This window comes from Dendropsophus ebraccatus, chromosome 3 (genome assembly GCF_027789765.1).
Source record: "Dendropsophus ebraccatus isolate aDenEbr1 chromosome 3, aDenEbr1.pat, whole genome shotgun sequence".
Classification (NCBI taxonomy): domain Eukaryota; kingdom Metazoa; phylum Chordata; class Amphibia; order Anura; family Hylidae; genus Dendropsophus; species Dendropsophus ebraccatus.
In genome coordinates, this window is record NC_091456.1 from 81,628,804 (window position 1) to 81,653,877 (window position 25,074).

A 25,074-nucleotide genomic window follows, 5' to 3' on the forward strand; every position below is an offset into this window, starting at 1 on the left:
CTTAAGCATGATGATCCAGGTCTGCAAAGTGGTGCTGTCAATAATGTACTATGTTTATACCTATTCCTCATTCATTCTGCCATGTCATAGGTAACAAATGGCAAATACATTACATGTATTATGTGTTGACAAAAGTTGGTACCAGTAACATTAGTTTTTCCATCCTTTGACTTTAACAATAAAATCAAAAGGACAACATTATGAATGGTTTAAACCACTACATCAGCCAATTGACAAAAGTGGGACAACATATCAGACATACTATTTATAAAATCTTTTTTGATATATTTTGATCAATTATTAATTGTACCCATCCACTTTATGGTGGATCATCAGTTTGTTTTTAATATTGATTGTGATTTTAAATAAAGATTATATATCTTTGTGTAATTAGTGGTCCAAGCATTATATTCTCTGAGTGGGTTTTCATTTAAAGCAGGGATGGGGAACCTTCGGCCCTCAAGCTGATGGGAATTGTAGTTTTGCAAAAGCTGAAGAGCCGAAGGTTCCTCATCCCTGATTTAAAGTGTACCTGTCATAACTTTCAAAATCTAAATCAACAGTAGATGTGATATAAAGCAAGTTTGCAATATACATTTATTATTATTTTTTTAGTTATAAAAAACACAGCACTTTAGACTTTTTTTCCCCCCAAAGAGTCTAAACACAGGAAGTCACATGTTTCCCAGGTTATCTGTGAGCTCACAGAGAAGGCAGTCATGTGATTGAGCCGCGAAACTCTGTACTGGTTGGGACTTCATGTGTTAAGTCTTTTCTTTTATCAACCAGCACAGGACTAAAAATCTGCCTTCAGGGGACTGGACCTGGATATCTGGTATAACTTTGTTTTCCATGGTAACTGAAAAAAAAAATAATAATAATGAACGTATATTGCAAACTTGCTTTATTTCACATCTGTTGATTTAGATTTTGAAAGTTATAGCAGGTACATTTTAATGTATAGCAATGAGTATAGCTGCAAATTTAGGGACATATTAGACAGCCAGATATCCTGGGTATACGAGCGCCAATCTGCTAGAATGATGTTCGCTTACATAGACTATCATATAGAATTTTTTTTTTTTTTACTTTAGCTTCTACCCCCCGTCTTTGAAGTGATAGGCCACTTAGCCAATTACTGGCAACAGCCCTGTCATGTAGATGGGTGTAGAAGCTTCATCGATAGCTCCGGTCATAGGAAACAGGTAGTGTTGCAGGGATGGTCGACAGGTAAGTATACATCTTTATTATTTTCTATATACTTTTATCAGCTGCCGACCATGTACCTCCTATTACACAATGCTCGGTCGCCACCTGATAATTTTTTTAACAGGTTAAAAGACAATTATCAGCTTTATCTTTATTACATGGTTTGATATCTGCCTGATTGGCCAGATAATCACCCTGTGTAATAGAACACTTAGGGCCCTATTACACCAACAGATTATCTGACCGATTTTTTTGAGCCAAAGCCAGGAATGGATTGTACATAGAGAACATGTAATAAAGAAAAGATTGAGATTTCTCCTCATTTCAAATCCATTCCTGAAGCCTTCTCTTCACTGGAAAAATGTTTGCTTGGTACTGTGTGTATCGACTTCCTTCCAAATATACTAGGGATACTTTCCTGATTCTCAAATAATAAGACCCTTGTGAACCCCTTTTGACCATCACGTCAATGTAGCATATATGCATTATCAGTGCCATCTGTATGATGTGCATAGGCAGATTGTTATACTATATCCTTAATTTCAGCATTGCCCTGGCCTTAGCATTTGATCTGATGGATCAACTTCTCCTACAATATAGTCCAGGGTGTAATCTGGCTTTGGGGTAATTGTGGTTTGGGCACTGTGCATTATTAATATAGTGTGAAGAATCCTCTTTGGTTACTGTTATAACAAGAGTAAGGGATTGTCTCTTGTACTTATATTTAAATTTCTTATCCTAAAGAAAAACTATAAGATAAAGACTGTTTCATATATCATATTAAAAGGTAACTATCATTTGGAGTGGGCATCAGGATACGCCGCAAAAATCCTGTGGACTGTCCATGCAGCCTTTGACTGGATTTTTGAGGTGTATCATAACACCCGCTCCAAATAATATGGTAGGTACCATTAACTAGTTATTTTACTATGCTATGGCCTAAAAATATACTTATTTTTTTTAGAGGCCAGATGCAAAGTCCCAATCGAAATAAAAAACGGACACATTGAGTACGACAATTCTACTGTTGGTAGCACAGTGAGGTACCACTGTAACAATGGGTACAGTTTGGAAGGGGAAGATCTTGCGAAATGCACAGAAAATGGAGACTGGAGTCATCCTGCACCTATGTGTAAACGTGTGTGTTCATTTTATCATGTATCTTTTCATAAATGTTTATGTCTGCTGCATTTTTACATACTTAGTTCACACCTAGTTCTTTGGTCAGTATTTTACCAAAAAATAAAATTGGAACTTTTTTTGTGTTTTGGACCTACATCTGGTTTTGGCTAAAATATTGACAAAAATAAGCGCCAAATGCTGACCAAAATACTATGGGGGACATTTATTAAGTCTGGTGTTTTTTTTGTGCCAGGCTTAAAAATGTCCCTGCAGGCCTTTGATGTTGGACTTGGCGGATTCAGACAATCATACAATCAATCAGACAATCATATTCTGAATCCCTATCTGGTGCATGAGATGTCACTCATCCAGCATGTACCAATAAATCATAAATATAAGGTGATATATAAAATAAATTATCAGAAGGATTCAGTATAACTCTAGATGAAAAAGACTGAGCTGACATAACACAGATACAATTCCAATATACTGCTAGAGGTTAACGTCAGATAACGATTATCAATATATGTGACGGGGCTAATTTAGTCTCAAGAAATATGAACAGATCTCTCTTTAGGGTCTACATAATGCATTTCTCCAAAAATAAGACCTACCCTACAAATCAGTCAAAATCATAAAGTCAGCTGACCTGATCCCATACACTGGGTGGCTGAGTATCACCCATTCAATGCCAGACTTTTCATGCCCCACCCCACCTGTGCAACACAAGCTGCAGAGGAGGAAGGACTGGCAAGACGTTGTACAGTAGGGGACATTAAATTTGGGGGACAGAGGGTACGTGGGCCAACTACAGAGGAGGGGGGAATATACAGTATGGGGACTACCTGCATAGAAGGGATGTATACAGTATGTGGAAACAACTATAGAAGAGGAAGGAAGGTATATAGTATGGGGACTAACTGCAGAGGGGGGCAATGTATACAGTATGGGGGAAAAAACTACAGAGGGGGAGGGCGGTATACAATATACGGTGCCTTACTGCAGAGAGGGAATGTATGCAGTATGTGGGGAAAACTACAGAGGGTGGAGGGAGGTATACAGCATGGAGGTATAACTACAGGGAAACTTACAGTATTGGACATACAGTATGATGCCTAACTATCCTATACAGTGGGGTTACAGTGTAGAAGCATACCAAAAATAAGACCCTCTAGTTCCCTGTGTCCCTTAGTGTCCCCCTGCCATCATCCTCTCCAGCAGCCACAGCCCGCACAGCTCTGGGAGTTGGGTCGTGACATCACCATGTTATCCAGGAAATGAAGCCTTGATGCAGTAGTAAGTGCAGGGAAAAGAGCACTTTATAAGCATTTCCCATAATAAGTGTATATTGGTGATTTGTATAACTTTTGGGGGGCAATACAATACTTTAATAAAAGTTTTCGCCTTTTACAAACAATGTCTAGTATAGTATATACGAGTGGCATTGACAAACTGAACCTTCTCAAAGGAATGTATCAGTTTTTGAAACCCACAGTTTTATTTATATTTCTTTATATCTGGAATCCACTATGACCTTTGTCATCAGACAATTATATGAATATATAATGTTGTAGTATCATTAGTTTCATAGTTTCATTATTACATTTATTGATGTGCTATTATTGAATATTTTTCCTTCTTAGCAAACCCTTGTCCTGTACCATTTGTGATCCCTGACAATGCAATTCTGACAGAAACTGAGTTCTTTGTTGGCCAGAAATTGTCCATGAAATGTCGAAAGGGCTATCGTCTTATTGGCCAAGCCGTTATAACATGTAATTCGGATATAACCTGGACAGAAACAAATGCCAAATGTGAAAGTAAGTGTCATCCTGTAAATTAAAGCGCACCAGTCTTTTCAGGTGACTAAGCTTTCCTGTGTGTGTACAACAGCACTATACCTGGACATTATTAATTTGGTATATGGCATTTTCAGCATATTTCTGTTCTGCAAATTGGGTTTTAGCAGTCATTCTCTCTTCCTGCCCTCTTTTTTACCATGTTCTTCAACCTTTAAAATGTTTTCTGAACCAACAGTGCCTATTTAACGTATGTAGAAGTAATCATGTGATTAAATGGATCATGTATAAAAAGATCTACCTTGCTTACTGGACAAACCCTTGTTTTTGCATCTAATTTTTAAAATGGTCAGTATAGGTGTTCTTGTATAGGGAACCCCATCTTTATGTCATCTGTATATGATATGTTTAGTGCCCCACTGTGCTGCCCATGCTTCTGCATTTCATTCTGGGCTGGTGGGTGGGCCTGTTTTATCAGTCCAATCACTCATCTACAGCAGTACATGGCTTCTGATTAGTCAGTATTTATTTTCACTGTGCCAGCTGACATCCCTTCCTGCATTTGGTCTCTTTTTTTGCTGTTACTAAAGACTAAATGGCCTTAGTGACGGAGCCTCAACTGCAGTTTCCAAGTGAGACACCTAGTGACTGAATGTATAGCACTGTATTCATATAGGAAACAGCCAAAAAATAAGTGAAATACATTTCAAAGATGTAATATATCACCTCCCCTGCTGATTTAAAATTATTTATATGTAACAACAGTGCCCACTTAAAAAGTTAGCTATCAACGGGTTAGACAAATCTAACCTGCTGATATCTCTCTAGTGGGCACAGAGCGCTGAGGATAAAGGTATGTCTGTTACATAGCTCCCCACAGGATGAATATATCAGCAGGTTAGATTTGTCTAACCTGCTGATAGTTCCCCTTTAAGGATAATATATATGTTTGTAGTTACTTATTTATTAACATATTCATTCATTTTTATTTATTTTAGAAATATCTTGTGGTCCACCAATTCATGTGCAAAATGCAATGGTCCGTGGATTGTTTCATCATTATGGAGACATGGTGACATATTCTTGTTACAGTGGATACATGCTAGAGGGATCTTTTAGGAGTGTTTGTTTGGAAAATCAAACATGGACCACACCTCCTACATGTCGAGGTACTTTACACTGTTTTATGATTACTGCAATTCTGGGATAGTTATAAAGCTATATCTATTTTTAGTATAAAGACCAAAGGGGTACTATTTCTCCTAGAGGTCAGTGTTAGAGATGAGCCATTTTACAGTAATAAAGAAGCAAACGCTTCATTATCCCTACAATCTTTTCATCAGCCGTCTGACCTTTAACTCCAAGCCGCTCCTCCCTGGGTGCTGGGAAAAGCTGGATCCAGTCCTGGGAAACTTCTTCCAGTTTCCAAGGACTGGATCCAGCTTTACTCAGCACCCAGGGAGGAGCGGCTTGGAGTTAAAAGACAGCCGGCTGATGAACACATTGTAGGGATAAAAAAGCGCTTTGCTTCTTTATTACGGTAAATTTGCTCATCTCTAGTCAGTGTCATAAAGACATACTGTATGGACACTTAAGGGCTATTCGTGTTCCAATAGGAAATCTGTGAAGAAGTGATATGCAAAGCAGCTCATACCACCTTACCACCTAGCATTTCCTTAAAGGGAATCTGTCAGCTTCTGGGCACTACCTAAGGTGCTGACAATGTGCTGTGCTGGCAGCCCCCAGTGAGTATGGTGCCTTTTTGGTAGTTTTCTTTGCAGCAGATTATGTACAATCTTATGTCTCCTACTGTACTAAAGAGTCACAGAGCTGTTGTTTGGCCACACTTTGGCATGCATCCTCCTCCCTCTTCATGAATAATCAAAAAACGAAAAAGCAAAAATTTAAATTGGCCCGGTCCTCTAAGGGTTAAATGACGGCCATTCACTCAATTTTAACAGTGTACATAGCCTTTCTGTATTCTCAATCAACTCCTGGTTTTAATTGCAAAATAGTGACCAAAAATACTGTGTGTGAACATAGCCTTAAAAATGATATAATAAAAAAAAAACATCTATTTAACTTCCATCAGCGGATTTGAACCAGAGAATGAACTGCTGGCAGATCTTTAGACAGGTGAGTTATGCCTAGACCACAGCTCTAACACATTAGGGAGAAGAGATTCTTTCAGACATAAACTGCCTACAGAGGACTGATCTGAAATCTGACAGGTGAGCAAGCAGGAGGCCGGGCAGCATTGATTATTCATGAAGAGGGAAGAGGATGCATGCCAGAGTGTTGCACGAACAACTGCTCTGTGACTCTTTAGTACAGTAGGAGACATAAGATTGTACATAATCCGCTGCACGAAAAATTACCAAAAAGCCACCATGCTAACTGAGGGCAGCCAGCTACAGCATACTGTCAGCCCCGTAGGTAGTGCCCAAGAGCTGACAGATTCCCTTTAAAGGGGATATCCAGCATTGCAAAAACATGGCCACTTTCTTCCAGAGACAGCCCCACTCTTGTCTCCAGCTTGGGTGGGGTTTTGCTGCTTAGTTCCATTGAAGTGAATGGAGCTTAATTGCAAACTGCACCTGAACCGGAGACAACAGTCGTGTTGCCTCTGAAAGAAAGTGGCCATGATGTTTCTGTAGCGCTGGATAACCCCTTTAAGCTAGGCTCACACACCGTAATATATATATATATATATATATATATATATATATATATATATATATATATATATATATATATATATATATATATATAGTCTATTCCAAGTGGAAACAGCGGAACCTCCGTGCAGACGCACAGTCCTCCCCCGGGTTGGCCTGTACCCAGTACTTCATCCAAAAAAAGTTGCAATTGAAGACAGCATCCTAAAGTATCAAAAAATATTATCCTTTATTTTGCCATATGCGTATAAAAATACAACGTTTCGGCCCTTTAAAACATACTGAGCCTTTCCCTCGAGAAAGGCTCAGTATGTTTTAAAGGGCCGAAACGTTGTATTTTTATTAGCATATGGCAAAATAAAGGATAATATTTTTCTGATACTTTAGGACGCTGTCTTCAATTGCAACTTATATATATATATATAATTTAATGCAGTGCTACATTAAAGTTTGTGGTAAAATGTCAATCTGTACAGAAATTTTAAAATCAACCATTTTTTTTAAATGTGTGCACAGACGGTTGTTTTTTTTTTTTTTTTAGATGTTTAGACTGTATTTTGCTTTTATTTTACTGTCTGTAAACATAGCTTTAAAGGCAGTTATTACTCCAATTCAGAGTCATAGAACATGACTGGGAATGCATGCCAAGCCATAGATCTCTCCAGAAGGAAAGAATGCCCATAATAGACAGCTGTTCCTTTTTCACACTCTCCTCAAGGAGAAATATTACCCCATTGGTCCAACAATGATAGGCCTCTCAAAACCCAACCAGCACCTTGTTCTCCTAAAGAGATTTCTGGCATGGCATATATGCCCAGTCAAGACTCAAAATTGATTTCAACAGGAGTTTCAAAGCAGGACTGTATGAAAAAGTAACATTATAGTAACTTTTGATGGCATCAACAGGTACAGCATGGCATATACTGTACATATCTGTAAGGATAGTTGCCTTTCAGGAGCTGCCAGTCAACATATCATCAAATAACACCATAAAAATAAACTATACTTGAGCAAATAATAAAAAGCACTAGTTATTGCAGAAGAGTAAAAAACAGTATAAACTGCCAGACCACCGGCAGTGAAAAGTACAAAATAATTTAAATAAATATCAGGGACATTTTACCTGCCTATGTTTTATGCTAAGCAACATTCTAGGTTGGTTCTCTAGATATAATTTATTTTACATCATGTTTATATGCATCCTGTGTCATGGCCGCGGCGGCGGCCCGTGCTCCGGGCCGCCGCCGCGACCGCCCTCTATCCCACGCAGCTGCCGGGGTCCCTGTGCAGGGACCCGGCGCTGCGGTCTGTTCGGCCCCGGAGGGCGCCTCACCTCGTCCCGCTCCGGTCTCCGTCTGTGCCGGCCGGCGCGCGCGTCCCCGCCTCCTAGGGCGCGCGCGCGCCGGCTGTCTCGGATTTAAAGGGCCAGTCCGTCCCTAATTGGTAGTTGCACCCAATCACTCCCTATAAATCCCAGCATGCCCTGTCCCTCGTGTTGGAGCCTCTATATGCTTCCAATAGCGTTTGCCCCAGCTCCCTGTTGTTCCTGACCTTAGTCCTTGTCTCTAGTCCTTGCCCGCTGCCTTCCCATTGTTCCTGAGTCCTGTCCGCCACCTGCTAGCGCATATACTATCCTCCGCCTCTCCTGCCTACTGCTCCTGTCACGCCTCGCCTGCCGTCACTAGCAACCAAGCCAGGGGTAGCGACCTGGGGGTCGCCTGCCGCAGCAAGTCCATCCCGCCTTGCGGCGGGCTCTGGTGAAAACCAGCGGCCCCTTAGACTCCGCTCCCTGGTGAGGTCAGTGCTATCGCTGGTGACGGTCCAGTGGATCCACTACTCCAGGCGTTACATCCTGTTCTTGCTGCTAACTTAATATTAGCTTTTATTGCTAAAGTCACTTTACATTTGCATTTGATTTCACAAGATAGTGTAAAAAGTGTTTAATTGTTTGTAAATCATTCAAAAAAATATTCCTATCACATTTCAGTGCAATAAAAATGATAACTGCACTGCATAAACATTATACTTCCTGTACAAATAAGTGTACACAGCTTGAAGAAACAGGCAAGAGGATAAATAATTAATCTTTGGAAAGTAATTTTGTATAGGAGTACTGAATATATAAATTATAAAAGGTTTAAAAGAGATTGTCTTGAAAGTCTTCATTACCTGGTATAGTAATTCTTAAAGGGGAACTCTGGATTTAAGGACAACTCCGTCCAAAACAATTTCTTAATATGTTATTACTTACGGAAAGTTAGACAAATTTCTAATATACATTAATTAAGGGAAATGCACATATAGGGCTATTTCCCTTAATTTAGTGTATCAGGGAGACTTCAGATTCTCTAAAAAGAGATGACGTCACGAACCGGGGGTGTAATTACACTGGAGTGTCCAGCAGGGGCGCACTATATATAGAAGTCAATGAGTACCATTGACTTCTATATATAGTGCGCCCCTGCTGGACACTCCATTGTAATTACAATGGATGTGTATGTAAATGTAATACAGTATACAGTGTTTTTGATTGAATACATTTATGGAATACTTTGGGGAGCAAGTGTCCTTGCTCCCCAAAGTATTCCATAAATGTAATCAATCAGTACATAACAGTAACCCGCCGAACCGCCGCCCGCCCGCCGCAGAACACCCGCTGCTGTCGAACGCCCGCCGCTCTGGACTAGACTCAACTACTACTCTCATGGTGATGGGAGAGTAGTAGCTGGGTTATATCGCCGCCGCTGATGCTGCTGCTGATGGGCGCAGGGGGAGCAGCTGATCACCGTGCAGCTATCATCCCCCTCCGCTCCCCCCTCCTCCTCCGGCCAAACTTTACACTATGTGATGGCTGACTCCCCGCCTGGCGCCGCTCTCCGATAACACATGCCGGCTCCCGGTGCTTCCTGGTGTCTCCGGCATGTGTGATTGGAGAGCGGCGCCGGGCGGTTAGTCAGCCATCACATAGTGTAAAGTTTGGCCGGAGGAGGAGGGGGGAGCGGAGGGGGATGATAGCTACACAGTGATGAGCGGCTCCCCCTGCGCCCATCAGCAGCAGCATCAGCGGCGATATAACCCAGCTACTACTCTCCCATCACCATGAGAGTAGTAGTTGAGTCTAGTCAGAGCGGCAGGCGTTTGCTAGCGGTTTACTGTTATGTACTGATTGATTACATTTATGGAATACTTTGGGGAGCAAGGACACTTGCTCCCCAAAGTATTCCATAAATGTATTCAATAAAAAACACTGTATACTGTATTACATTTACATACACATCCATTGTAATTACAATGGAGTGTCCAGCAGGTGCGCACTGTATATAGAAGTCAATGGTACTCATTGACTTCTATATATAGTGCGCCCCTGCTGGACACTCCATTGTAATTACACCCCCGATTCGTAATGTCATCTTTTTAGAGAATCTGAAGTCTCCCTGATCTACTAAATGAAGGGAAATAGCCCTATATGTGTATTTACCATAATTAATGTACATTAGAAATTTGTCTAACTTTTCGTAAGTAATAACATATTAAAAAATAGTTTTGGCCGGACTTCTCCTTTAATAATAGAAAATTATGTTCTATTAAAAAGAACATTAAAAGTTGTATAGATGTGTCTATATAATGTATTACTGTGTCTGCACGGTTGTGCTGCACTTGTAGTTAATTGACACCTAGGAAGTGAAGATAACTGGCCTCCCTGCAATCCACTCTGTCTCCTGCTCCCTCTGCTGCCCCATCCCCTCAGGAGACAGGGGGAAGGGGATTTATTAAACTGGTGTAAAGTAGAATTGTCCCAGCTGCCTTTAGCAACCACTCAGATTCCACCTTTCATTTTGCAAGGAATCTTTGAAAAATGAAAGGTGGAATATGATTGGTTGCTAGGGGCAACTGAGCCAGTTCTACGTTACACCCCTTTGATAAATCTCCCCCTAAGATTTTGTCACCTCCATCTCACATTGAGTTTGTTTTCTGAGCACTTATGATGCAGATGTTACAGGGGCAGGGTCTGATGTTACAGAAGGTTTGGCTGAACCTTGTCTCCCACCCCCCTGAGTAATTCACCATCTCTCACCAGCCTCTCCAGCCTACGCCTGAGCAGGCAACGAGTGACAGAAGCAGCTGCTGCAACTTCACTGATGTGCAATAGTCTGCAGTGAGTTTCATCTTCACTAAATGATGCAGTATTGCAATGAATTGATGCAGTAACACAATGAAATAACAGAGGATCAGTGCCAGCACTGCCAATGCCACCCAGCATAAACAGTATATTAGGTGTAAAATAATATTGAACAAAGTCCTTATTGTGGGGCTCAACTTTAAAGAGGCATGGGCATTACGGGTAGACATTATAGTGTATTATGTGGGCGGTACCACAATGGCATGATGCTGTACTGCAGATGATAAAGTAGTGCAATTATATATTTCTAATGGTGCGTTTACACAGAGAGATTTATCTGACAAATTTTGAAAGCCAAGGCCAGGAATGGATTTGAAAAGAGGAGAAATCTCAATCTTTCCTTTATGGCCTGTTCTCTGTTTATAGTCTGTTCCTGGTTTTGGCTTCAAATATCTGTCAGATAAATATGTCTGTGTAAACACAGCATAAGTCTAATTCATATTGCCCTTTGTCCCTCTATGTGGTGGTAATGTTTCCTGTGCCTCATATAGTAGTAATAACCCCTGTGTCTTTGTGTGTAACAGAGGGGCTCATGTGACTCTCAGGGCTCCAGACCTCTGTTATCCACTATAGCTATGCCCCTGCATTGGTATATCAGACATTTAAAAACGTACATTATAACCCCAAAATAGGTGATAACCCCCAGAACACTAGAGATGGAAAAGCTAAAATTTCCTTTTTATTTACTTATGCAAAAAAACTTTAAGAGGAAAGACAGTTATACCTAAGAGACAGCTAAACAAAATCTTTAAAAACTTGAGGAAGAAAAGAAACTCAGAGAATTATATTTATTGTATAACATCTTTGTGATTTGATGTGAATTTTTCGTTAAATTCTACTATAATGGCAGAGTAGACTTGTATGTAAACTTAAAGTTTCCACCCACACTTCGTTAACACCCTGCAGAGATGTTTAGCTATAATAATAATAATTATTGCATATTTGCAAGGAGCCACATGGGGAGATTTTCAGTTAGTTTATGAGAAATGTTAAAGATTATAATACTTTTAAGGTTGCTTAATGTACTCAACCCCTTCTTGTTGCTGAACGGCTTTTTACATCAGCACAGGTAAAGGTGAGTACAAGAATTCAAATACCCACTTGCTGTTAACTGACTTCATTATTATTATTATTATTATTATTATTATTATTATTATTATTATTATTTATTTATTTATAAAGCGCCCTTAGTTCCAGAGCGCTATACAATAGATAGGCAACAGGCAGGAACAATACAAGATCAGAAAACATTACATGAAGGCAAAAGACAGACTGGTACATGGGGGAAGAGGACCCTGCCCGCGAGGGCTTACAATCTATAGCAGGGGTGGGGAACCTCCGGCCCGCGGGCCGCATCCGGCCCCTGACACCTCCGGATGTGGCCCGCGGCTCCCCTGTGACATGCGCCGCTCTGGAGGAGAAGGAGCCGACACACACGGCATCCTCCTGTGTCTGTGACAGCTGCCAGGAGGATGCTGTGAGTGCCGGCTCCTTCCCCTCAGAGCGGTGCACATCTTCTGTCTCCTGCCCTCCTGTGAAGTGCGCCGCGCTGGTGAGGCAGGAGCTGGCACAGACACAGGAAGATGTGTTGTATGCCGGCTCCTGCCTCACCAGCGCGGCGCAGAGCGGCGCACGTCTTCTGACTCCTGCGGGCCGCGCGCGATGACGTCATTTCATCGCGCGCCGCCTGCAGGAGAAGACCGGCACAGAAGAGAGGAGGGAGAAGAGGACCTGGACAGCGTGGGAGCGGAGGAAAGGTGAGTGGGATGTTTATTTTTTTCATTTGGGGCAGACACTGGGGGTTAACTGGGGGGGGGGGGGGGTAACTAGGCTACCAGGGACATGACTGGGGGGGGGGGGGTAACTAGGCAACCAGGGACATGACCTGGGGGGGGGGGGGGTAACTAGGCCACCGGGGACATGACTGGGAGGTTAACTAGGCCACCAGGGACATGACTGGGGGGGGGGGTAACTGGGCCACCAGGGACATGACTGGGGGGTTAACTAGGCCACCAGGGACATGACTGGGGGGGGGGGGGGTAACTAGGCCACCAGGGACATGACTGGGGGGGGGGGGTAACTAGGCCACCAGGGACATGACTGGGGGGTTAACTAGGCTACCAGGGACATGACTGGGGGGGTTAACTAGGCCACCAGGGACATGACTGGGGGGTTAACTAGGCCACCAGGGACATGACTGGGGGGGGGGGTAACAAGGCCACCAGGGACATGACGGGGGGGTTAACAAGGCCACCAGGGACATGACTGGGGGGTTAACTAGGCTACCAGGGACATGACTGGGGGGGTTAACTAGCCCACCAGGGACATGACTGGGGGGTTAACTAGGCCACCAGGGACATGACTGGGGGGGGGGGGGGGTAACTAGGCCACCAGGGACATGACTGGGGGGTTAACTAGGCTACCAGGGACATGACTGGGGGGGTTAACTAGCCCACCAGGGACATGACTGGGGGGTTAACTAGGCTACCAGGGACATGACTGGGGGGTTAACTAGGCCACCAGGGACATGACTGGGGGGGGGGGGGGTAACTAGGCCACCAGGGACATGACTGGGGGGGGGTAACTAGGCCACCAGGGACATGACTGGGGGGTTAACTAGGCCACCAGGGACATGACTGGGGGGTTAACTAGGCTTCCAGGGACATGACTGGGGGGGTTAACTAGCCCACCAGGGACATGACTGGGGGGTTAACTAGGCCACCAGGGACATGACTGGGGGGGGGGGTAACTAGGCCACCAGGGACATGACTGGGGGGTTAACTAGGCCCCCAGGGACATGACTGGGGGGGGGGGGGTAACTAGGCCACCAGGGACATGACTGGGGGGTTAACTAGGCCACCAGGGACATGACTGGGGGGTTAACTAGGCTACCAGGGACATGACTGGGGGGGTTAACTAGCCCACCAGGGACATGACTGGGGGGTTAACTAGGCCACCAGGGACATGACTGGGGGGTTAACTAGGCCACCAGGGACATGACTGGGGGGGGGGGGGGTAACTAGGCCACCAGGGACATGACTGGGGGGTTAACTAGGCCACCAGGGACATGACTGGGGGGTTAACTAGGCTACCAGGGACATGACTGAGGAGTTAACTAGGCCACCAGGGACATGACTGAGGGGTTAACTAGGCCACCAGGGACATGACTGAGGAGTTAACTAGGCTACCAGGGACATGACTGAGGGGTTAACTAGGCCACCAGGGACATGACTGAGGAGTTAACTAGGCTACCAGGGACATGACTGGGGGGGTTAACTAGGCCACCAGGGACATGACTGAGGAGTTAACTAGGCTACCAGGGACATGACTGAGGAGTTAACTAGGCTACCAGGGACATGACTGGGGGGGGTTAACTAGGCTACCAGGGACATGGCTGGGGGGTTAACTAGGCTACCAGGGGCATCACTAAGGATTCAAATCAGGTACAAGGGGCATCACAGAGGGTTAACTACAATAGCAGGGGCATTAGGGGAACAATACTTTGCCTTGTTCGGGTGCTGCAAACCCCCGCTACTAACTGCCGCGCACGGTATAACATTGAGTGCGGCCCTCGAATGATTTTATTAAGGCCCGACCGGCCCTCGACATGGAAAAGGTTCCCCACCCCTGATCTATAGGGTATAGGGAGAGAAACAGGAGGTAAAGTGCAGCCATTCAAGTGTGATGCAGAGTTATTGTAGGTTGTAGCCTTGTTTGAAGAGATGGTTTTTCAGGTTACTTTTGAAGGACTTGATGGTGGATGAGAGACGGATGTGTCGGGGTAGCGAGTTCCAGAGTATGGGGGAGGCTCGGGCAAAGTCTTGGAGGCGGTTGTGCGAGGTACGAACAAGGGGGGAGCGGAGACGGAGGTCACTGGAGGATCGAAGGTTGCGTGAGGGACGGTAGCGGGATATCAGGTCAGAGATGTATGGAGGGGACAGGTTGTGGATTGCCTTGTATGTCATGGTCAACAATTTAAAGTGAATACGTTGGGCAATGGGGAGCCAGTGGAGGGATTGGCAGAGGGGAGAGGCTGAGGCAAAGCGAGGGGAAAGGTGGATTAGTCGGGCAACAGAGTTAAGGATAGACTGGAGGGGATCAAGGGAGTTAGCTGGAAGGCCAGAGAGGAGGATGTTACAGTAGTCCAAGCGGGAGATAATGAGAGCATGGACCAGCAGTTTGGTGGAGTCGGGGGTGAGGAAAGAGCAGATTCTGGAAATGTTTTTGAGGTGAAGGCTGCAGGAGGTGGTCAGGGTCTGAATATGTGGTTTAAAGGACAGGGCAGAGTCAAAGGTGACCCCAAGGCAGCGGACTTGGGGGACAGGGGACAGAGTGCAGCCATTGATAGTGATTGACAAATTAGAAGGCGGGGTGGAGCGAGATGGGGGAAAGATGATAAGTTCTGTTTTGTCCATGTTGAGTTTTAGAAAGCGGGAGGAGAAGGAGGATATGGCCGATAGACACTCTGGAATCCTGGATAGCAAAGAGTTGACATCCGGACCAGAGAGGTAGATCTGAGTGTCATCGGCATAAAGATGGTACCTGAAGCCATGGGATTCTATGATATTTCCCAGGCCAGAGGTGTAGATGGAGAAGAGAAGAGGCCCGAGTACAGAGACTTGGGGAACACCAACAGTAAAGGGACGAGGAGAGGAGGTGGTGTGGGAGTGGGAGACACTAAAAGTGCGGTTGGAGAGGTAAGAGGAGAACCAGGAGAGAGCTAGGCTAGTGACACCAAGGGATGAGAGGATTTGTAAGAGGAGAAAATGGTCAACTGTGTCGAAGGCAGAAGATAGGTCAAGGAGAAGGAGCACAGAGTAGTGGCGCGAGGTTTTGGCAGTCAGCAGGTCATTAGCCACTTTGGTGAGGGCAGTTCACTGATCACACTGATATTAGTCATGCCACATTTAAAGGGTACATATCATAGCAACATGTCATAAGTTTGTATTGGTGGAGGTTGTACAGGGATTGGATAAGCTTCTTACGATGCACTGAATTGAATAAGCAATCATTGCTTATAGATTGTACAATGATTGCTTACAGAGTTCCCTATGTATCACCCTGTATGAAACTATGTCCAAACTATGAAAAATAATGTTATTAATCCCACACAGTAAACATCATAACGAAAATGGATTTAAAACAAAATAGAACTGATAAAAAACAAAGCAATTTTAAGCATATACATGTTTATTTAAAAGTTCAGTGAAACATGTTTTGACCTCCCTGTGCCATGCATTTATGGTGCAGGTAGAAGGGGCCAGCTAACATACATTTATGGTGCAGGTAGAAGGTGACAGCTAACATACATGTATAGTGCAGGTACGTAGAAGGTGACAGCTAACATACATTTATGGTGCAGGTAGAAGGGGCTAGCTAACATACATTTATGGTGCAGGTAGAAGGTGACAGCTAACATACATTTATGGTGCAGGTAGAAGGTTACAGCTAACATACATTTATGGTGCAGGTAGAAGGTGACAGCTAACATACATGTATAGTGCAGGTACGTAGAAGGTTACAGCTAACATACATTTATGGTGCAGGTAGAAGGTGACAGCTAACATACATTTATGGTGCAGGTAGAAGAGGCAAGCTAACATACATTTATGGTGCAGGTAGAAGGTGACAGCTAACATACATTTATGGTGCAGGTAGAAGGTGACAGCTAACATACATTTATGGTGCAGGTAGAAGGGGCAAGCTAACATACATTTATGGTGCAGGTAGAAGGTGACAGCTAACATACATGTATGGTGCAGGTCAGGGCCGTCTTAACAGTATTATGGGGCCCTGGGCAGAGGTGCGAATTGGCCCCCCCCAACCGCCACCATCAAATCCCCCACATCTTTGCATATAGTGCCCCCCATAGTAGCCAATCCCCCCATAGTAGCCAATCCCCCCATATAGTGCCCCCCATAGTAGCCAATCCCCCCATATAGTGCCCCCCATAGTAGCCAATCCCCCCATATAGTGCCCCCATAGTAGCCAGTGCCCCTCATAGTAGCCAGTGCCCCCCATAGTAGCCAGTGCCCCCCACAGTAGCCAGTGCCCCCATAGTAGCCAGTGCCCCCCACAGTAGCCAGTGCTCCCATAGTAGCCAGTGTCCCCCATAGTAGCCAGTGCCCCCCATAGTAGTCAGTGCCCCTCATAGTAGCCAGTGCCCCCCATAGTAGCCAGTGCCCCCCATAGTAGCCAGTGCCCCCCATAGTAGCCAGTGCCCCCACAATAGCCAGTGCCCCCCACAGTAGCCAGTGCCCCCCACAGTAGCCAGTGCCCCCCATAGTAGCCAGTGCCCCCATAGTAGCCAGTGCCCCCCACAGTAGCCAGTGCCCCCATAGTAGCCAGTGCCCCCCATAGTAGCCAGTGGCCCCCCATAGTAGCCAGTGCCCCCATAGTAGCCAGTGCCCCCCACAGTAGCCAGTGCCCCCCAAAACAACAAACCAGTTACTCACCTGTCCGGCGGCCCCAGCAGCTCCTCTCCCGGCAGAGCGCGCACTCCCGACATCCCCTGGCACAGGCAGCGGGGTGCAGAGAGACTGCTTGTGCCGGAAGTGACCTGCTGCACGACACATCCAGGACACAGGCAGCGTCTCTGTACCCCGCAGCCTGTGCCGGAGGATGTCGGGAGTGGCGCGCTGCCGGGAGAGGAGCTGCTGGGGCCACCGGACGGGTGAGTTCCTGGACTGCCCGCCCCTTCTATCGCCGCTTAGCTGAGTCGATCAGAAGCCCAGGAAAGTGCTGCTCATTGCACTTTCCTGGGCTTATGATTGGCTCAGCTGAGAAGCGATAGAAGGGGCGGGCGGAGGGGGTGGCTCAGGGCCGCTCACTATGCATATGCCGGCGGGACGGCTTCCTTGCGGTGCTCAGCACTGCTTGGGAGCCGTCTTTGCTTTATAGGACGCACTTAGTTTTATAAGTGCGTCTTATAAAGCTAAAAATACAGGTCACAGAGGGCAGGGGCCCCCTAAGACGCAAGGGCCCCCGGGCAGCCGCCTACCCTGCCCAATGGGTAAGACGGCCCTGGTGCAAGTAGAAGGTGACAGCTAACATACATGTATGATGCAGGTAGAAGGTGACAGCTAACATACATTTATGGTGCAGGTAGAAAGCGACAGCTAACATACATTTATGGTGCAGGTAGAAAGAGACAGCTAACATAGATTTATGGTGCAGGTAGAAGGTGACAGCTAACATACATTTATGGTGCAGGTAGAAGGTGACAGCCAACATACATTTATGGTGCAGGTAGAAGGTGACAGCTAACATACATTTATGGTTCAGGTACGTAGAAGGTGACAGCTAACATACATTTATGGTGCAGGTAGAAGGTGACAGCTAACATACATGTATAATGCAGGTACGTAGAAGGTGACAGCTAACATACATTTATGGTGCAGGTAGAAGAGGCAAGCTAACATACATTTATGGTGCAGGTAGAAGGTGACAGCTAACATACATTTATGGTGCAGGTAGAAGGTGACAGCTAACATACATTTATGGTGCAGGTAGAAGGGGCAAGCTAACATACATTTATGGTGCAGGTAGAAGGTGACAGCTAACATACATGTATGGTGCAGGTCAGGGCCGTCTTAACAGTATTATGGGCCCCTGGGCAGAGGTGCGAATTGGCCCCCCCCCCAACCGCCACGATCAAATCCCCCACATCTTTGCATATAGTGCCCCCCATAGTAGCCAATCCCCCCATATAGTGCCCCCCATAGTAGCCAATCCCCCCATAGTAGCCAGTGCCCCCCATAGTAGTCAGTGCCCCTCATAGTAGCCAGTGCCCCCCATAGTAGCCAGTGCCCCCCATAGTAGCCAGTGCCCCCCACAGTAGCCAGTGCCCCCATAGTAGCCAGTGCCCCCCACAGTAGCCAGTGCTCCCATAGTAGCCAGTGTCCCCCATAGTAGCCAGTGCCCCCCATAGTAGTCAGTGCCCCTCATAGTAGCCAGTGCCCCCCATAGTAGCCAGTGCCCCCCATAGTAGCCAGTGCCCCCCATAGTAGCCAGTGCCCCCACAATAGCCAGTGCCCCCCACAGTAGCCAGTGCCCCCCACAGTAGCCAGTGCCCCCCATAGTAGCCAGTGCCCCCATAGTAGCCAGTGCCCCCCACAGTAGCCAGTGCCCCCATAGTAGCCAGTGCCCCCCATAGTGGCCAGTGGCCCCCCATAGTAGCCAGTGCCCCCATAGTAGCCAGTGCCCCCATAGTAGCCAGTGCCCCCCACAGTAGCCAGTGCCCCCCAAAACAACAAACCAGTTACTCACCTGTCCGGCGGCCCCAGCAGCTCCTCTCCCGGCAGAGCGCGCACTCCCGACATCCCCTGGCACAGGCAGCGGGGTGCAGAGAGACTGCTTGTGCCGGAAGTGACCTGCTGCACGACACATCCAGGACACAGGCAGCGTCTCTGTACCCCGCAGCCTGTGCCGGAGGATGTCGGGAGTGGCGCGCTGCCGGGAGAGGAGCTGCTGGGGCCACCGGACGGGTGAGTTCCTGGACTGCCCGCCCCTTCTATCGCCGCTTAGCTGAGTCGATCAGAAGCCCAGGAAAGTGCTGCTCATTGCACTTTCCTGGGCTTATGATTGGCTCAGCTGAGAAGCGATAGAAGGGGCGGGCGGAGGGGGTGGCTCAGGGCCGCTCACTATGCATATGCCGGCGGGACGGCTTCCTTGCGGTGCTCAGCACTGCTTGGGAGCCGTCTTTGCTTTATAGGACGCACTTAGTTTTATAAGTGCGTCTTATAAAGCTAAAAATACAGGTCACAGAGGGCAGGGGCCCCCTAAGACGCAAGGGCCCCCGGGCAGCCGCCTACCCTACCCAATGGGTAAGACGGCCCTGGTGCAGGTAGAAGGTGACAGCTAACATACATGTATGATGCAGGTAGAAGGTGACAGCTAACATACATTTATGGTGCAGGTAGAAAGCGACAGCTAACATACATTTATGGTGCAGGTAGAAGGTGACAGCTAACATACATGTATGATGCAGGTAGAAGGTGACAGCTAACATACATTTATGGTGCGGGTAGAAAGCGACAGCTAACATACATTTATGGTGCAGGTAGAAAGAGACAGCTAACATAGATTTATGGTGCAGGTAGAAGGTGACAGCTAACATACATTTATGGTGCAGGTAGAAGGTGACAGCCAACATACATTTATGGTGCAGGTAGAAGGTGACAGCTAACATACATTTATGGTTCAGGTACGTAGAAGGTGACAGCTAACATACATTTATGGTGCAGGTAGAAGGTGACAGCTAACATACATTTATGGTGCCCTGTTAACACACCTCTCTTGTCTTCAGTTTGGGTGTAGGTTTTAAAAGTCAGTTCCATTGAAGTAAATGGAGCTTAATTGCAAACCACACCTGAACTGGAGACAAGAGTGGTGCAAAAAATGGCCATGTTTTTGTAGCGCTAGATAACGCCTCTAAGCTTGGGGTAATTCTTTTAAGGATACGTTCAAATGCATTTAATCCCCTGCAGATTTGACATTAGCATCAATAGAGCCGCATCATACAGGGGCTGGGGGTTTCCTCCTACCGCCTCCAGCGCTTCACCCCCGGCTGGTGCCCGTGAATAGGAAGGCACCATACACGGGAACCGGGCCACGGTTAAAAAAAAAAAAAAAAAAAAAAAAGGACAGCAGCACCGGCTCCATCGCTGTTCTATCCACGGGCAAAAGTTAAAGCGAATGTACCCGATGGTTCATTGGCTTTAATAACCATGTAACATACATAGGTATATATTTTACAAATGTTAGTCCTTTGTTCTAGTGTTCATACAGAGCAGGTTCAAACTGGTTTATAAAGTTGAATATTGTTTGCCCAGTTGACAGAAATGGCCAAGCATCATTGAGAAGCAATATATATATTTCCAGTTCTGTCACTTTTGCAACTGGTCGTTACCTGCTAAGATCTTTCTCTATCTTACAGTATAGTGTATGTTTAATATATGCTAAAGGACTTTTCCAACCTTTTACATGGGTAAGAAAACAATCATAAATGGCTAAAAGAATGCTTATCCATTATCCATTAAAGGGGAACTATCAGCAGGTTAGACGAATCTAACCTTCCTATATGTTCGTATTGCACCAGAAATACAGAGGAGGAAGGCACCTCACATGCTGCACGGTCCAGTAAGACTGTTAGGAGCACTGGGGTACCTGTTAGGAGCACTGCCCGCCCCCATAGCGCCGATCTGCCCGTTCTAATGATAATGAATGGAGCAGGCTAGATCAGCGCTATGGGGGCAGTCAGTGCTCCTGATCGAACAGCGGATAATCTTAGGTTCTATAGAACTCGAACCTTGTCAAACCTTTAGCATTTGATTCCTGATGCCTTCCCGGTCCGTGGGGAAGGAGGAGACAGCCCGGGTACCGTCTGGAATTCCTAGGTAATAGGCTGAATCCCGGAATTGCAGGCGGTACCCAGGCTGTCTGCTCCTTCCCCACGGACCGGGAAAGCATTGGGAATCAATTGCGGAAGGTTCGACAAGGTTCGAGTTCTATAGAACCTAAGATTTTCCACTGTTCGATCATCTCTACTCCTGACAGGTGCCCTAGTGCACCTAGCGGTCTTACCGGACCGTGGACCTAACTACAAACAGCACTGGGACAGCACGAGGAGGTAGGTAAGAGAGATACCTTCCACCTCTGCCTCTCCTGCGCAATAGGCACTTATCAGCAGCATAGACACATCTAACCTGCTCATATGTCCCTATTGCACAGGAATCCTAAGGATTGAAAAATCCCAAAGGATTAAAAAATTAATGCAGCACAAACCTGTATATAATGCTATAATTTTTTATGGCTGTATCCTCAAACTGAAGAGCTAACGTTCACCATTAGCTAGCACTGGTTTGTATTTCCCATTAGTTTCCTGGACCCTTTTACAGAGAGACCCTCACAGTTCCAGCAATAGTATCAGTTACTTTTCTTAATATCTGACAGTCTTGCTATTTACTTTTTTTTGTTTATCTCACTAAAGCTGTATGCAGATTTCCATGTCAGAATGGAGGTGTCTGTGAAAGACCAAATGCATGTTCATGTCCTGAAGGTTGGATGGGAAGACTTTGTGAGGAACGTAAGTACTGCTATCACTTAGATGTGAATTTTTAAGTAGACTTAGAAAACTAAATAATTGACACATTTCTATTTGGATATACACTACTCGCAAAAAGTTATGGATATTTGCCTTGCGGGTGAAATGTATGGGAAATGTAAAAAGTTAATGCTACAGTGATATTATATCATGAAAGTAGAGTATTTAAGGAGAAGCATACAGTGGGGCTCTCCTTCTATGCTGGACAAGGGACCAGTGGGCCTTGGTGCTGTTTATTAAGGAAAGTCCACTTACGCTGAGCAGAAATGAAAGACATGAAGGAGAGTGCTATGCTTCAGCCACTGTTGTTTTTGGTGATGGTGGTAGTGGGCAGGTTTGTCAATACAGAACTGCCTTACACTTTGTGCATCGTACAGTGACAAGCCCATACTACTTAAATAACATTATCACTCCAGTTATTGTGCCTCTGCATGAACAACACAGGCCTATTTTAATTTTCATGGATGATAATGCTCTGGCTTATCAAGGTTGCATCATTGGGGAGCGGCCTACACTTCCTCCAGACCTGAATCCCATAGAAAACCAATAGGAGGTAACTGTGTACCCCAGAACCTCAATGACCTGATGGCTGCCCCCCAAGAAGAGTGCCATTCCTCAGCAGACAACTTCTGAACAGCATGAGGGAACATGACAATTTATTGAGACATTGACATTTTTTTGACGGGTGTACCCACAACTGTTGTTGACCTTTGTTTCAATTACCATTGCATGCTTCTATCTAAATGTACTACTTTCAAGATATAATATTAATAGAACATGAACTTTTTTCATACATTTCACCCACAAGCCAAATATCCCTTATAACTTTTTTTGAGTAATGTATCTACGTACGCAGGAAGTCAGCTTATCTATTTATTCCTATTAAAGGCTTCAAGTGCCTCTAATAGGATAGAAACACGGGCTGCCTGGGAGTTGGGTTTTCCAAGATCTGGTATTGATACAGTAGGTAAGGATAAGTAATAAGTATTAAAGGAGTTATCAAGGATTCTAAAAACATAGCTTTGTTCTTTCAGAAACTGTGCCATTCTTGTCCTCGTATTGTAGCTCAGCTCGTATCATAGCTTGTAATATCACACATAACCTGAGGACAAGTGTGGTGCTGTTTTTGAAAGAAAGAAGCTATGTTTTTAACACCTGGAAAACCCCTTTAATACCAGCACAATTCCAATCAAAATACTCTATTACAGTGGCTGCATACTGTATGTAGATTTTTTTAAAAATATCACCACCCTAACAAGTTAACATTTTGGAGTCAATGTGGGATAGATCGGGCAACATACTTTTTTTTAAACTGCAATCTGGATAAACATACTTCACATATAAGATTTCTAATGTCAATAGCAAATTTCTCAGCTTTGTAGCGCAATGCTGAAGGACAGACTGGCAATGTATTTTAGGGCTATGAACTGCTCAGTTTCACCATTTCTTAGCAATGATTTAAGGTTGAAGTGACAGTTTGCAAAGGTTGCAGCAAACTATTTTAGAAGTAATTTTTCATCAGAAGAGAGCTGCAAACTATTTGGAAACAGGCAAATCAATGACTCCAGTACAAGTTCTAGATTTATTGCAAGTAAAGGCTTGTAAGTCAATAAAACATCTCTTGATGGAAGAAATAGAGAAGGTAAAATTGACCTTATTTAAGTGCTTGTCTTTTGTATTGTAAGTTATATGTGTAAATAATTCTAATGATAGTAATAACAACACTAATATACATATGAACACATACTCTCAAAGATCAAGTGCCGTTCTCCTTCATACTGAAAATTGTACAACTTGCAGTTTGAATGTATTCCTATGGGTAATGGAAAGCTTGGAATTATTTGAAATGTATTATGACCTCAAATCTCCACACTTCAAGCTGAATAGGAGTGTGGATTTCTTTTGTAAAATTCCATTTGGCTAAAGCTAAATTGGGAGGTAGATTCATTTTTTCAATCTTCTTCTCAAATGCCCCTGATGGGATTATGGACTTTGTACCGATGTTTCTGAAACAATGTGTCAGAAATGATAAAGAGGAGCATGGTCATAAAAAGGTCAGGGTCAAGACAGGAACAGTTCAGGTAGCATAAGATGACAGATAAGGGTCAGAGCTGACAGATTTCCCAAGGCAAAGCCAACGAACAGAACAGGTTAAATCCAAACTACAAACAACAACTTCCCAAATAAACATTGTCCATAGACCCTTGCTCAGACACACTGTGGTAGTTCTGATGAGGTTTAGATCAGCGAAAACCTTGTCTTACTGTTAGTGATCCTCTCTGTAATATTAAGTTAGCTTTAAGCTCTGTATTGTATGATTGTAAGTTTTTCTTGTTTCGCCATAGCTATATATTTTTTGGTCTGTTCCTGTACAATGCCTTTATGTCAGTGGTGTATGGGGAGCATGTTTTATATAATAAATAGATAATGATGTTCATGTTATGATTGCTTGACAAAAAAAGCCTGAACTCTACGCAGTTTTATCCATAAACAACCTGTTTTCTTTCTTAGCAATTTGCATCCTGCCTTGTCTAAATGGAGGTCGTTGTACAGCTCCATACAAGTGTGACTGCCTAAATGGGTGGACAGGATCTCGCTGTCACCTTGGTAAGAACTTTCCTATCAAATCTAGCGCTATACAGTCAATAATACCATGTTTTTCAAAAGGATATTGTTTACATTGCTTCTTTGATTCATTACATTGAATGAAACTAAGAAATTTACAGATACTTGTCACATACTCGGTCTGCTTGTGAACTGAGCAATATGTGTTTTTCTATATGCAGCAAATGCCTACAGATAGGAACTGATCAACTCATGTGCCTAGCATTTCTATCCCCTATCACTGCTTGCCCACTCCTACTGTATTTTATAGACAATATGAGTATGTGTGCTGTAGGGGATGGAAATGATTGGCCCTGCCCTGTACACACTTGCTGCTTATTTACATATGTGAAATACAAGTTGCTCGGCTCACAAGCA

At 44.8% G+C, this 25,074-nt stretch overlaps 1 protein-coding gene across 3 annotated transcripts in view; it reads left to right on the plus strand.

Moving 5' to 3' along the window:
• SVEP1 (sushi, von Willebrand factor type A, EGF and pentraxin domain containing 1) overlaps positions 1 to 25,074 on the plus strand; it is a 280,520-nt gene that overhangs the window by 249,006 nt on the left and 6,440 nt on the right. The window contains exons 43-47 of one of the 3 annotated variants that reach the window (XM_069962108.1): positions 2,174 to 2,347; positions 3,975 to 4,151; positions 5,129 to 5,299; positions 21,979 to 22,074; positions 24,604 to 24,699. In XM_069962108.1, the coding sequence (XP_069818209.1) occupies positions 2,174 to 2,347; positions 3,975 to 4,151; positions 5,129 to 5,299; positions 21,979 to 22,074; positions 24,604 to 24,699 (714 nt within the window). Of the gene's footprint in view, positions 1 to 2,173; positions 2,348 to 3,974; positions 4,152 to 5,128; positions 5,300 to 21,978; positions 22,075 to 24,603; positions 24,700 to 25,074 lie in introns of those variants that run through there. The other 2 variants (XM_069962109.1, XM_069962110.1) reach the window with 2 other exon arrangements.